Here is a 10,210-nt window from a genome sequence, read left to right on the forward strand (position 1 = left end):
TCTGTCTCTCATTCTCTCTGTCTCAAATAAATAAATAAAATCTTTAAAAAAAAAAAAAGACCCAGACGGTATCAATGCTACTGGACTGCAGACCTTGTGAGAAGCAAGGCTCCAGAGCACTGATTCTTTTTTTTTTTTTTAAAGATTTTTTATTTATTTGACAGAGAGAGACAGTGAGAGAGGGAACACAAGCAGGGGGAGTGGGGGAGGGAGAAGCAGGCTTCCCGCTGAGCAGGGAGCCCGATTCGGGGCTCGATCCCAGGACCCCGGGATCATGAACTGAGCCAAAGGCAGATGCTTAACGACTGAGCCACCCAGGCACCCCGACAGCACTGATTCTTAAACTTGGCTGAAAACAGGAATTCTGAAGAGGTAGGGAAAGGAGCTAGACAGGTTCCCGTAACCCCTTACTAGGGCAGGAAATTCCAAGAATTAGTACCAAAGGAAGAAACTGTGGAAGCCAAGAGATGAATACCCTTTTCTTTTAAAAGAATCAGATCAAAACGAATTTTTTTTTTAAACTAAGCTATATGCCCAACATGGGGCTTGAACTCACGACCCTGAGATCAAAAGTCAAATGCTCTACCAACTGAGCCAGCCGGATGCCCCCAAAATGAATATTAACAAAGGCCAGGCTGAAGTTTAAAACAAGAGGTACTCATCGGCTCAATTGTATCTTGATCATGTAATATTTAACCCTTTGCAATTAAGTATACTGTCTTCTCACTCAGGCCATTACAGCTCCTGCAGAAAGAAAGAGTGGTTCCTGGTGGAGTCTGCTCCCCTCACCAAAGCCCAGGGGTTAGCCTATCTGGCTGCATGCAGAGCTACACCCGAAAGCGCCCCAAGACTGACCGGATATACTGCTGAACAGCCCCATCGTGGTTGCCCTTGCTGTAGAGATGGTCCCCATACTGCATGAAGATCTGGGCCAACCCATCACTGTCCAGGTGCTGGCTCTTGGCCAGGTTAATGGCCATCTCAAATAGGTTCTTCTTAAACAGCATCTGGAAGGGGAAAAATCAGAAAATTGGTAGAAGCCATTCAGAGAAGACACCTTCCCAGAATGCACATACAACACACAAGCCACACAGTCCTGGAGTTCTGATCTGCCTAGATTCCAGACTGGGCAAGACCTCTCAGATACCCCCAAGACCAACATCGCCTTACCTCGCGAGGCTCTTGGCAGACAGAGCGGACCCTGAGAGTGGACTCAGGCTCCTAGCCATTATCTTCCTCTAAGACCTCATCCCAGACCATTTACCTTGTAATTCTACCTGAAGGGATCTGGGTAAGGCTGTGCCCCAAAGGGAAGGAAACACCCTGGCCAAGGTGACTTGGGGAGCCTATTCCTACAGCTGTGTCTGGGTGCCTGTGGCCAGCTCTGGGAACCCGGTGGCCTTGCCTCCAGCTTGGTCTGTGTGTCCTTCTCCTGCAGTGCGTGGACCCGCCCATCCCGCGTCAGCACGTACAGGGAGCCCCACTCAGCGAGCACATCCACTACATCCTCAAAGACGGCGCTATAGGCTATGAACTTGTTGCACAGGTCATAAATGTTGAGAATCTGCTTGTCGGAGCTCTGGGAGTCCCTACTGGTAAACTCTGACCTGTGTGGAAAAGAAAAAGCACCAGATATTTGTACCAGCTCTGTCTCAGCAACCCCTTATATCCCAGCTTTGGTGCTGCACACTCCGCCCCGAACAAACCACCCTTCGGCCCCTCTAGCAGCATATTCCGTAAGTGCGACATTACGCCGGCAGTTGTAGGAAGAGATCTTACCCTTCAGGATCCTATGATTTACGTAAGCAATAGATTAAAAAATTAAGAACGTCCAAACACTCACTCATTTAACGTAATTAGCACCTGGTAAAAATGAGACGCTGCGCTTAGTGCTGAGTGAAAACAAACTAACATTGACAGGGATCACTTCCCTCGTGCGGAAGACCCTGCCGCCCCTTTTAGGTGGCTCAGAATAAAAGTACTGTGTCCTGCCCTCTCAGCCCTTTCCAACTTCTCTAGTACTCATTTCCTTTTTCCTCCACCCAATTTATTTTGACAGAAGAATAAAAAAAACCAAAAAGCGGTCCCCAAAAGCGGTGCACCAGGTCTGCTTAGCGAATGTCTGTAGCAAAAATACATTTTTCAGTAAAAACGTTACAAGTGAATCTAGGTGTGAGCATAATCTACATAAAACCAAAGGAGGAGGGGCGCCTGGGTGGCTCAGTCGTTAAGCGTCTGCCTTCAGCTCAGGTCATGATCCCAGGGTCCTGGAATCAAGTCCCACATCGGGCTCCCTGCTCCCCGGGAAGCCTGCTTCTCCCTCTCCCACTCCCCCTGCCTGTGTTCCCTCTCTCGCTGTCTCTCTGTCAAATAAATAAATAAAATCTTCAAAAAAAAAAGGAGGAGATTGACAGGATCCAGGTATTAGGATTTTAAAATCATGTGAATTCTGGGGAACAAGGACAGCCCTACTCCCTTTCCCTTCTCCCTGGAGTCCTTACTTGGGAGAAACCTTCCGGTCACGGGACACAATGACAAGGTAGCCTCTAAACCAGTGAGCGATGAGTTTATGGCCCTCAAAGGCAAAGCAGGGCCCACGTTCATCAGGCTGGTACAAATAGACACATTCATCTCCGGCCACTATGAACTGCAGGTCCTGTGAAGGGTCGCTTAGGGCTGAGCAGCGCAGGCCACAACCATGGGTGTCCAACTCCACACGAGGGTAGTCCTTTCCAGAAACGATATAGGACTGCGAGAAGAAAGGGGTTAACAGGCTCCCTTTCAGGAGAGGGCATCTAAGCCTTCCCAAAGGTATTCCCATCTCCACACTAGCTCTCTCGCTTTTTAACTTGTAGCACCCTAAGACTTTCCCTGGCTGCTTGCTTTGTCCATTAACCATCACCCATCTATTAAATATATAAACTAGGGGGTGTGGCCCCGGGGTGGCTCAGTCAGTTGAGCGTCTGCCTTCAGCTCAGGTCATGATTCTGGGGTCCTGGGATCGAGCCCCATGTTGGGCTTCCTGCTCTGTGGGGACCCTGCTTCTCCCTCTCCCTCGGCCCCTTCCACCCCACTCATGCTCCATGCGTGCACACGCGTACTCTCCCTCTCAAATAAATAAATAAAACCTTTAAAAATATATACATATATATACAAGCAGAGACCACGTTTTCTTCCTCTGTGTGTGCTATCACTACCTACTAATGGAATCCTGACACCATGAGAAAATAAGCTTGAACTATTTTACCAAAAGACTATTCCTGAGAGAAGCTGTTAGAAATAAGAAGAGCACCAGGAACCAGCAAAGTAAAGCAACTTGTCCAGTGTCACTTAACAAGCTAGGAAGAAAATTCAGGTCTTTAACTATAAGCCCTAGTTCTTTTCCCAATTCTGACTCTTCCTCATCTCTTAAGTGAAGAAATAAAATATTTCAGGGCAAATGACTCAAGGCTACATGATGAAAAACTTAAGAATCCTACCTCTCTTGTCAGTTCCTTACCCTAGGCCCCTGAGCAATGGAGAACCCTTTCCTGCCTGCCCTTAACTCATACCTGAACGTTCTCAGTTGTCACAACAAACAAATGAGTGGTCTTTCCCGCTTGGCGAAAGGCCAGCCCAGTTACAGGGTAGTTTCCCTTGTGCAGAATCTGGGTCTTGCTATGCCGGTCCCGGGTGATGTCTCCTTTGTTCAATGTAACACTACCATCTGTGAAACCTGTAGGAGAGCAGGAAACAGCACTTCATTGAGGCTGAAAAGATCAGGAAGCACAGAAGGGGAAAAAGACCATTTGAGGTACTTGTTGGAAGTGACAAGCTTTCTTCTCATACTCAACTTTTCCAATGGTTAACATAAAAATCGGTACTCACGGATTCTTTTTCAAAGAACAAAACTGAATGCTTTCCCACTCCAAACTTTAATATCTCAAAGGCCTGAGTTCAGTACAAAGTGATCTCACTAAAACAATAAAGACAAGCTGCAAAAGCAACTCTGAAGAAAATCTATAAAGAATCACGGAGTGTTAGCTTTGCCTTCTGCTTACCAATGGCCATAAAGTTGAGATTTTCATGGACAGTCAAACAAGACACAACAGTCGGCTCTGTTCCTGGGATGGCAGGGAAGATTCGGGTGCAGAGTGGATTGCCACCATCTCTCTTCTCCAGGTTCCAGATCTTTACCTGTGAACAGACCTCAGATGTGTGAGGGGCGCCTGGGTGGCTCCGTCGTTAAGCGTCTGCCTTCGGCTCAGGTCATGATCCCGGGGTCCTGGGATCGAGCCCCGCATCGGGCTCCCTGCTCTGCGGGGAAGCCTGCTTCTCCCTCTCCCACTCCCCCTGCTTGTGTTCCCTCTCTTGCTGTGTCTCTCTCTGTCAAATAAATAAATAAAATCTTAAAAAAAAAAAAATGTGTGAATGCTAGTCCCCTTCAACAACCGTTCCTAGTCTTCTGGTCCTTTCCCACTTCCTTTCCAGGACTCACCAGGGGGTTGATGCCTTCTTCATCTTCACCAACAGATGCCAAAATATTGTGCTGCTTCAGTTGGTACAGGTGTGTCACCCGCAGTTTGTAGGCTTGGAAGCCTGTCAGCTGTAGGGAGCGAGGCAAGAACCAGATTTGGCCTTCCATATGTGCAGAATAGTCAAGGAGCCTCCTTTGCAAGGAGAGATACTTATATTTAGATCAGAACCCAGGTAACTACTCACATACATTCAGCTCTTTAAAACTTTCGAGGATGGGGCGCCTGGGTACCTCAGTCGTTAAGCGTCTGCCTTCGGCTCAGGTCATGATCCCAGGGTCCTGGGATCGAGCCCCGTATCAGGCTCCCTGCTCTGCGGGGAGCCTGCTTCTCCCTCACCCTCTGCTTGCCTCTCTGCCTACTTGTGCTCTCCCTCTCTGTCAAATAAATAAAATCTTCAAAAAAAAAAAAAAACTTTCGAGGATTTTCCCATATATCATCTCCGGAAAGTCTCCATCTTTAAAAGAGTGAAAAAGAAGGCCAGAATTTAGTAGCAACACTATGAAGAACAAAGCAGCAAACTCCTGGTCTCATTTATCTCCTTGCCCACAATTTGGGCAGGGGAGATAATGACACCTTACACATTCATCTTGTAAAGCCTACTTGCCTCCATTGTTTTGATTGATCTTAAAAATAACCTTGCCAAGTTGATATTTCATACCCCTTTCACAGATAAGTAAATTGAAGCCCAGAGAGATTAAATGACTTGCTCAGGATTGCTCAGTCGGCAACAAGTTAGAGAATGGACTTCCTTCTTTCTTCCCTCAAGCCACAGAAGGAACACTGGGCGCCCATCTAAAGGAAAGTGGCACGCAACACGAACCCCTCTGCCCGACAGATGCCATCCCAGCTGGATCTCTTCAGGGATCCGGGGAGGGAACAGACAGCTCCAGAGGAAGGATATCTCCAAAGACTAGGCTCCCTCGGCCCGAGTCGCAGACAGTGATGCCGGGAGGGAGGCAAAGGAACTTGGAAACAGCGGGTCCGGAGGCAGGTGCAGCCGTGGGAGCAGCCCCATCATTGCCTAGCGGCTCCTTCACCAGCTCCTTGTCGAAGAAAACGAAGCGCCGCCACTGCAGGTAGGCCGCCATTTTGGCCGAAGGTCCCCGCCTCTGGGAGAGAGGTCATGTGAGAGGAGCGCACGTATCACGTGACAGGACAGCTTCCTGGAGCCTGACTGCACATGCGCCCTGAAGGCCGGGTGACAGCTTCCTCAGGGCGGTGGGCGTGGCCGCGTGAGGTAGGATTCCCAGCCCGTCAACTCGGGTTGCCAATTTGCTGGCTCTGTACGGGAACTGGCTAAAATGCTCCTGAGTGCTGGACCCTTCACCTCTTTGAGCATCAGTTTCCTCCCTTATTAAATGCATGGGCAATGAGGGATCAAGATGAGGAATATCAGGGCGCCTGGGTGACTCAGGGGGTTAAGCGTCCGACTGTTGATTTCTACCCAGGTCTTGATCTCAGGGTCGTGGAATAGAGCCCCGCCTGGGGCTCTGGGCTCAGCGCAGTCTGCTTGAGATTCTCTCTCTCTCTTCTGCCCCTCCCCCTGCATGCTCTTTCAAATAAATAAAATCTAACAACAGAAAAAAAAAAAGATGAGGAATGTCCTTGTCCTGCGCCTTCTGAATTGTACCCCACTGTGCTTAAGAATATTACGTCCTGAGCTCCCAGGGCTGTTTTGAGGCATAAATGAATGAAGGTATATGAAACTGGCTTTTCAGCTGTAGGAGCGGAGAAATAAAATTAGAAGTTTGTGTTTGCCATGGGATACAGACTGCGAACCACAGTCAGTGTCTTACATTCGTTTTTGTGTCCCTCTTCAGAGTGTGTGGCATGAAGTAGACACGTAGAATATGTTTCTTAAGGAAGCTAGGAAATACTCATGGTGCGGGAACTCTCACGAACGTGGGCTTTCTTTCCCTTTCTATAGTGGGAGGCTATGGGACATAAGCCGAACACAGGGAAAATGCCTGGAAGGGGCAGCTCTGAGAGCTAAGTGATTTAACAAGTGGCAAACGTCTAAGATATTCCATGGCCACCCACCATTTCCATCTCTGGCTAAACCAACTGTTCACATGGAAAACTGTAGGTGTACAGTTTGGTGTCACAAGGAGCTGTGTACAGGAGTGACAGTCATTTTGAGAGAATATGGACATGTGAAAAAGTGACCATGTGGTTCACATTTGTAGGGTTTGTTTTTCATCCCTCTCCCCCACAGCTTTTTATTTCCAGAATATTTTACTCTTTATTCCCACCAGCTGGAGTTCCCAGAGAGCGGGGGCTGTGCTTTGTTGACCAGGAACCAGGCCTAACAGAGTTGGTAGATATTCCATGTTTGGTTGAAGGAATGAATGTGGATGATTTTCCTCTTACCCCCTCCTCTCCTCAATCCGGTTGACGGAAAAGGTAGTGCCCATTTGCTAAAGAGATAAGTGAGAGGAAGAAACTGTCTACTCACCACCAGGCACATAGATTTTCTGACTTCCAGCTGAAGTCCTCTTTCCTCTGTCACAGTTTCAGGATCTGAACCATGGACAGAAGCACAAGTGGGGAGTAGACTGGACCCTCTTTCATCTGCTGAGTATATTTTGTACCATTCATTAAAATTTTTGGATAGTGTGTGTATGTCATTTGTTAATCCTATGAATAAAATACATTAAAAGAAGCAATGTGGGGGGTTCCCGGCTGGCTCAGTCGGTAGAGCATGCGACTCTTGATCTTGGGGTCATCAGTTCAAGCCCAACATTGGGCACAGAGCTTACATTAAAAAAAAAAAAAAAAGGCAGCAATTGAGGAGAGGGGGTGAAGGATGGGTGAAACAGGTAAAGGGGATTGTCTTTTTTTTAGGATTTTATTTTTATTTAGAGAGAGCATGCAAGCAGGGAGAGGAGCAGAGGGAGAGGGAGAGTGAGTCCCAAGAAGACTCTGGGCTGAGCACGGATCCCCACGTGGGGCTCCATCCCGAGATCGTGACCTGAGCCAAAATTAAGAGCCGGACACTCAACGGACTGAGCCACCCAAGTGCCCCAGGTAAAGGGGATTAAAAGGTATTTATACAATAAATAAGACAGGGATGTAATGTACAACATAGGGAATAGAGTCAATAATATTGTAAAAACTTTGTATGGCAACAGATGGTTACCTAGATTTACATGGTGACCATTTTGTAACGTATATAAATATCAAAGTGATAGGTTGTACACTTGAAACTAACACAATGTTGTATATCAATCATTTTTCAGTAAAATAAAGAAGTAATGTGAAAGCAGAGATGTGAACAGCAGAGTGGCATCTTTGTTGTTGACTTGGGTGCTCCCCCTACTGTCCGATGGCAGAGGCCCAGAGTCTTCCTATGATATCTGAACCTGGTAAGGCCTGTGTCCATTTGGTCTTCTTATTGATGAGGGTACAAAGGCAGGGATTAGCGACCCACTGCACCTCTTCAGACTTACTGCCTTCCTTCCTTTCCTCCTTTTGACAAACATGTATGGAGTACTCACTATTCCTGCAATTGTACTAAATGCCCAAAATATAAATATGAACAAGACATGATTCTTGCCCTTTAGGGAGCTCAACCACCACCATGGGGGACAGACATAGAAAAGACTGACAGGGGCGCCTGGGTGGCTCAGTTGGTTAAGCGTCTGCCTTCGGCTCAGGTCGTGATCCTGGGGTCCTGGGATCGAGCCCTGAGTTGAGTTGGGCTCCCTGCTCGGCGGGGAGCCTGCTTCCCCCCTCCCTCCACCTGCTGCTCCTTCTGCTCATGCTAGCTCACATGCTCTCTGTCAAATAAATAAAATCTTAAAAAAAAAAAGGACTGTCAGTAACCAGTCCTTAATTTTATATAATGAATTATACCTAAAAGAGTGCTTTCACTTTTTATGGTCTTTTCATAGCAACCATTTGCAGAAGTATCATTATCTCTGGTGAGAAACGGAGTCTCCAAGAGGTTCAAGTGACTCTCCCTGGGCAAGCACATCAAAGTTCTTCAGCTCCCTACTCTTTAATTAGATGCTTTTCTGAAGTGTGAAGCTAGGCTATAATTGTCAGAACATACACCAGGATTTGTCTTTTTGTTATACTTGTCTGAATCCAGGAACTTCAGTATAGTGAGGAAGATAGGCAGGCAAACGGCACAGAAAACGATGTACTAATTTAGTTATGGTTCTGCATATGGAGAACTGGAGTTCTGAAGGGCCTAAAGATAAAGAAGCAATTTAAGTTCTTTAGCTTGAAATTAAAGAGATCACAATTCAGAATCAAGGATGGCCTAGCCATGGCCTCTTTTCCCTTTCAGCAAACCGCTGTCCATGACGTACAGAACAGTCATATCCACTGGAGCAAAACAGGAACACTTCTTATTCTGGCTGCAAGCTTTTATTTTCTATCAGTTTGTTCTGTTTTTTTCTCATCTGGCTCTTGGGGTAGAAGCCAATTTCCAGACTACTGAAAGGTCTGGGTTTTTTCTCTTAGCCCCTAAAAGGGCTAGCAGAAGTTTCCACTTTAGCAACAGGAAGGTCAATTAAATAAATTCAGAAGGACCCTGGGTGGCTCAGTTGGTTGGGCGTCTGCCTTCGGCTTGGGTCATGATCCTGGGGTCCTGGGATCGAGTCCCACATGGGGCTCTCCACTCATTGAGGGGCCTGCTTCTCCCTCTGCCTGCCACTCCTCCTGCTTGTGCTCTTTCTCCCGCCCCTTCTCTAACATATGAATAAATAAAATCTTAAAAGAAAATAAGCTCAGAGGTCTCCCCTACAGGAGAGCCCAGCTTCCAAAGCTACGGTGAAACAGGAGGAAGCAATTAGCTGATTATTGGTTGTGAAAATCTGGCCCACAAAAGAGAAAGGAAATTCCCCATGAACTTGGCAAAGCACTTAACCAAGGTTTTAACACTGCAGTAGTGCCCATTTTTAAGTTGTATTTCTCCCCACTAAGAACAAAAACAAGTAGTTAACTAATGTCTATTTGGTGCTTAGGACGTCCGAAGCATTGTGCTAAACACTTACCCTCCTCTACATTAACTCTGTAAGGCATGTTCCAGCATGTCGCTTTTAATGCTGTAGAAACGGAGGCTCAGGAAAGCTAAACAACTTGCCTAGAGTCACACAGGCAGGAAGTGGTGTTTACAGGCAAATCTAGGTCTGTCCATCTCTAAAGCCCCATATTCTGGGTGCTCAATTTAATTTTTTTTTAGAAGTCAATTCCATAAATTTGTTCATAATTCTGAGTGATATTCTATGTGGTCATGAAATCACAGAATTCAAGAACACTAAAAGTCTTGCTTTCTCTTGACACATAATCATCCCCATCGCAGTGCAAACTGTGAAATGTTCCCAATCCTTTGCCTCATCACCCCCCCCCCATCCTATTCAAACTCATAATGCCAGGACTGTAGAAATGCATCAGTATTCTTATTAGTGTCTAAAGATACAGAGACTATCATTCACTGCTGTTGGGAGCACATATGATAAATCTTTCTGGAGGGCAACTTGGCAGAATGTATCAAATGCCTAAAGAGGAATTTAAGCCTGCATAACCACTTCTAGGAATTTATCTTAAGTAGATTATAAGGGGGGCGATCTGCATAAAGATTTGTCAATAAAAGTGTCTATTGCAATTTTATAATAGCAGAAAAAAAGGAACAACCTAATTGTCAAATAGTAATCTTGGTAAATACATTATTGTAGTTCTTCATG

At 46.4% G+C, this 10,210-nt stretch overlaps 1 protein-coding gene and 1 non-coding gene across 2 annotated transcripts in view; both read right to left on the bottom strand.

The window, feature by feature from the left end:
* The window catches only part of VPS11 (VPS11 core subunit of CORVET and HOPS complexes), a 10,864-nt gene extending 5,238 nt beyond the window's left edge, over nucleotides 1-5,626 (bottom strand). Inside the window, exons 1-7 of the mRNA XM_081799314.1 lie at nucleotides 5,415-5,626; nucleotides 4,478-4,622; nucleotides 4,041-4,176; nucleotides 3,552-3,715; nucleotides 2,502-2,749; nucleotides 1,406-1,607; nucleotides 856-1,007 (exon numbers count right to left, since the gene is read on the bottom strand). Of these exons, the coding sequence (XP_081655440.1) occupies nucleotides 856-1,007; nucleotides 1,406-1,607; nucleotides 2,502-2,749; nucleotides 3,552-3,715; nucleotides 4,041-4,176; nucleotides 4,478-4,622; nucleotides 5,415-5,605 (1,238 nt within the window). The 5' untranslated portion in view covers nucleotides 5,606-5,626. The remainder of the gene's footprint in view (nucleotides 1-855; nucleotides 1,008-1,405; nucleotides 1,608-2,501; nucleotides 2,750-3,551; nucleotides 3,716-4,040; nucleotides 4,177-4,477; nucleotides 4,623-5,414) is intronic.
* On the bottom strand, nucleotides 532-604 carry TRNAK-UUU (transfer RNA lysine (anticodon UUU)). The gene has a single exon. It is a non-coding gene; the product is annotated as a tRNA-Lys (tRNA).
* Nucleotides 5,627-10,210: the final 4,584 nt, after the last annotated feature.

The sequence above is a fragment of the Leptonychotes weddellii genome, chromosome 11 (assembly GCF_054177405.1).
Source record: "Leptonychotes weddellii isolate Sample4059 chromosome 11, ASM5417740v2, whole genome shotgun sequence".
In the NCBI taxonomy this organism is placed as follows: Eukaryota; Metazoa; Chordata; class Mammalia; order Carnivora; family Phocidae; genus Leptonychotes; species Leptonychotes weddellii.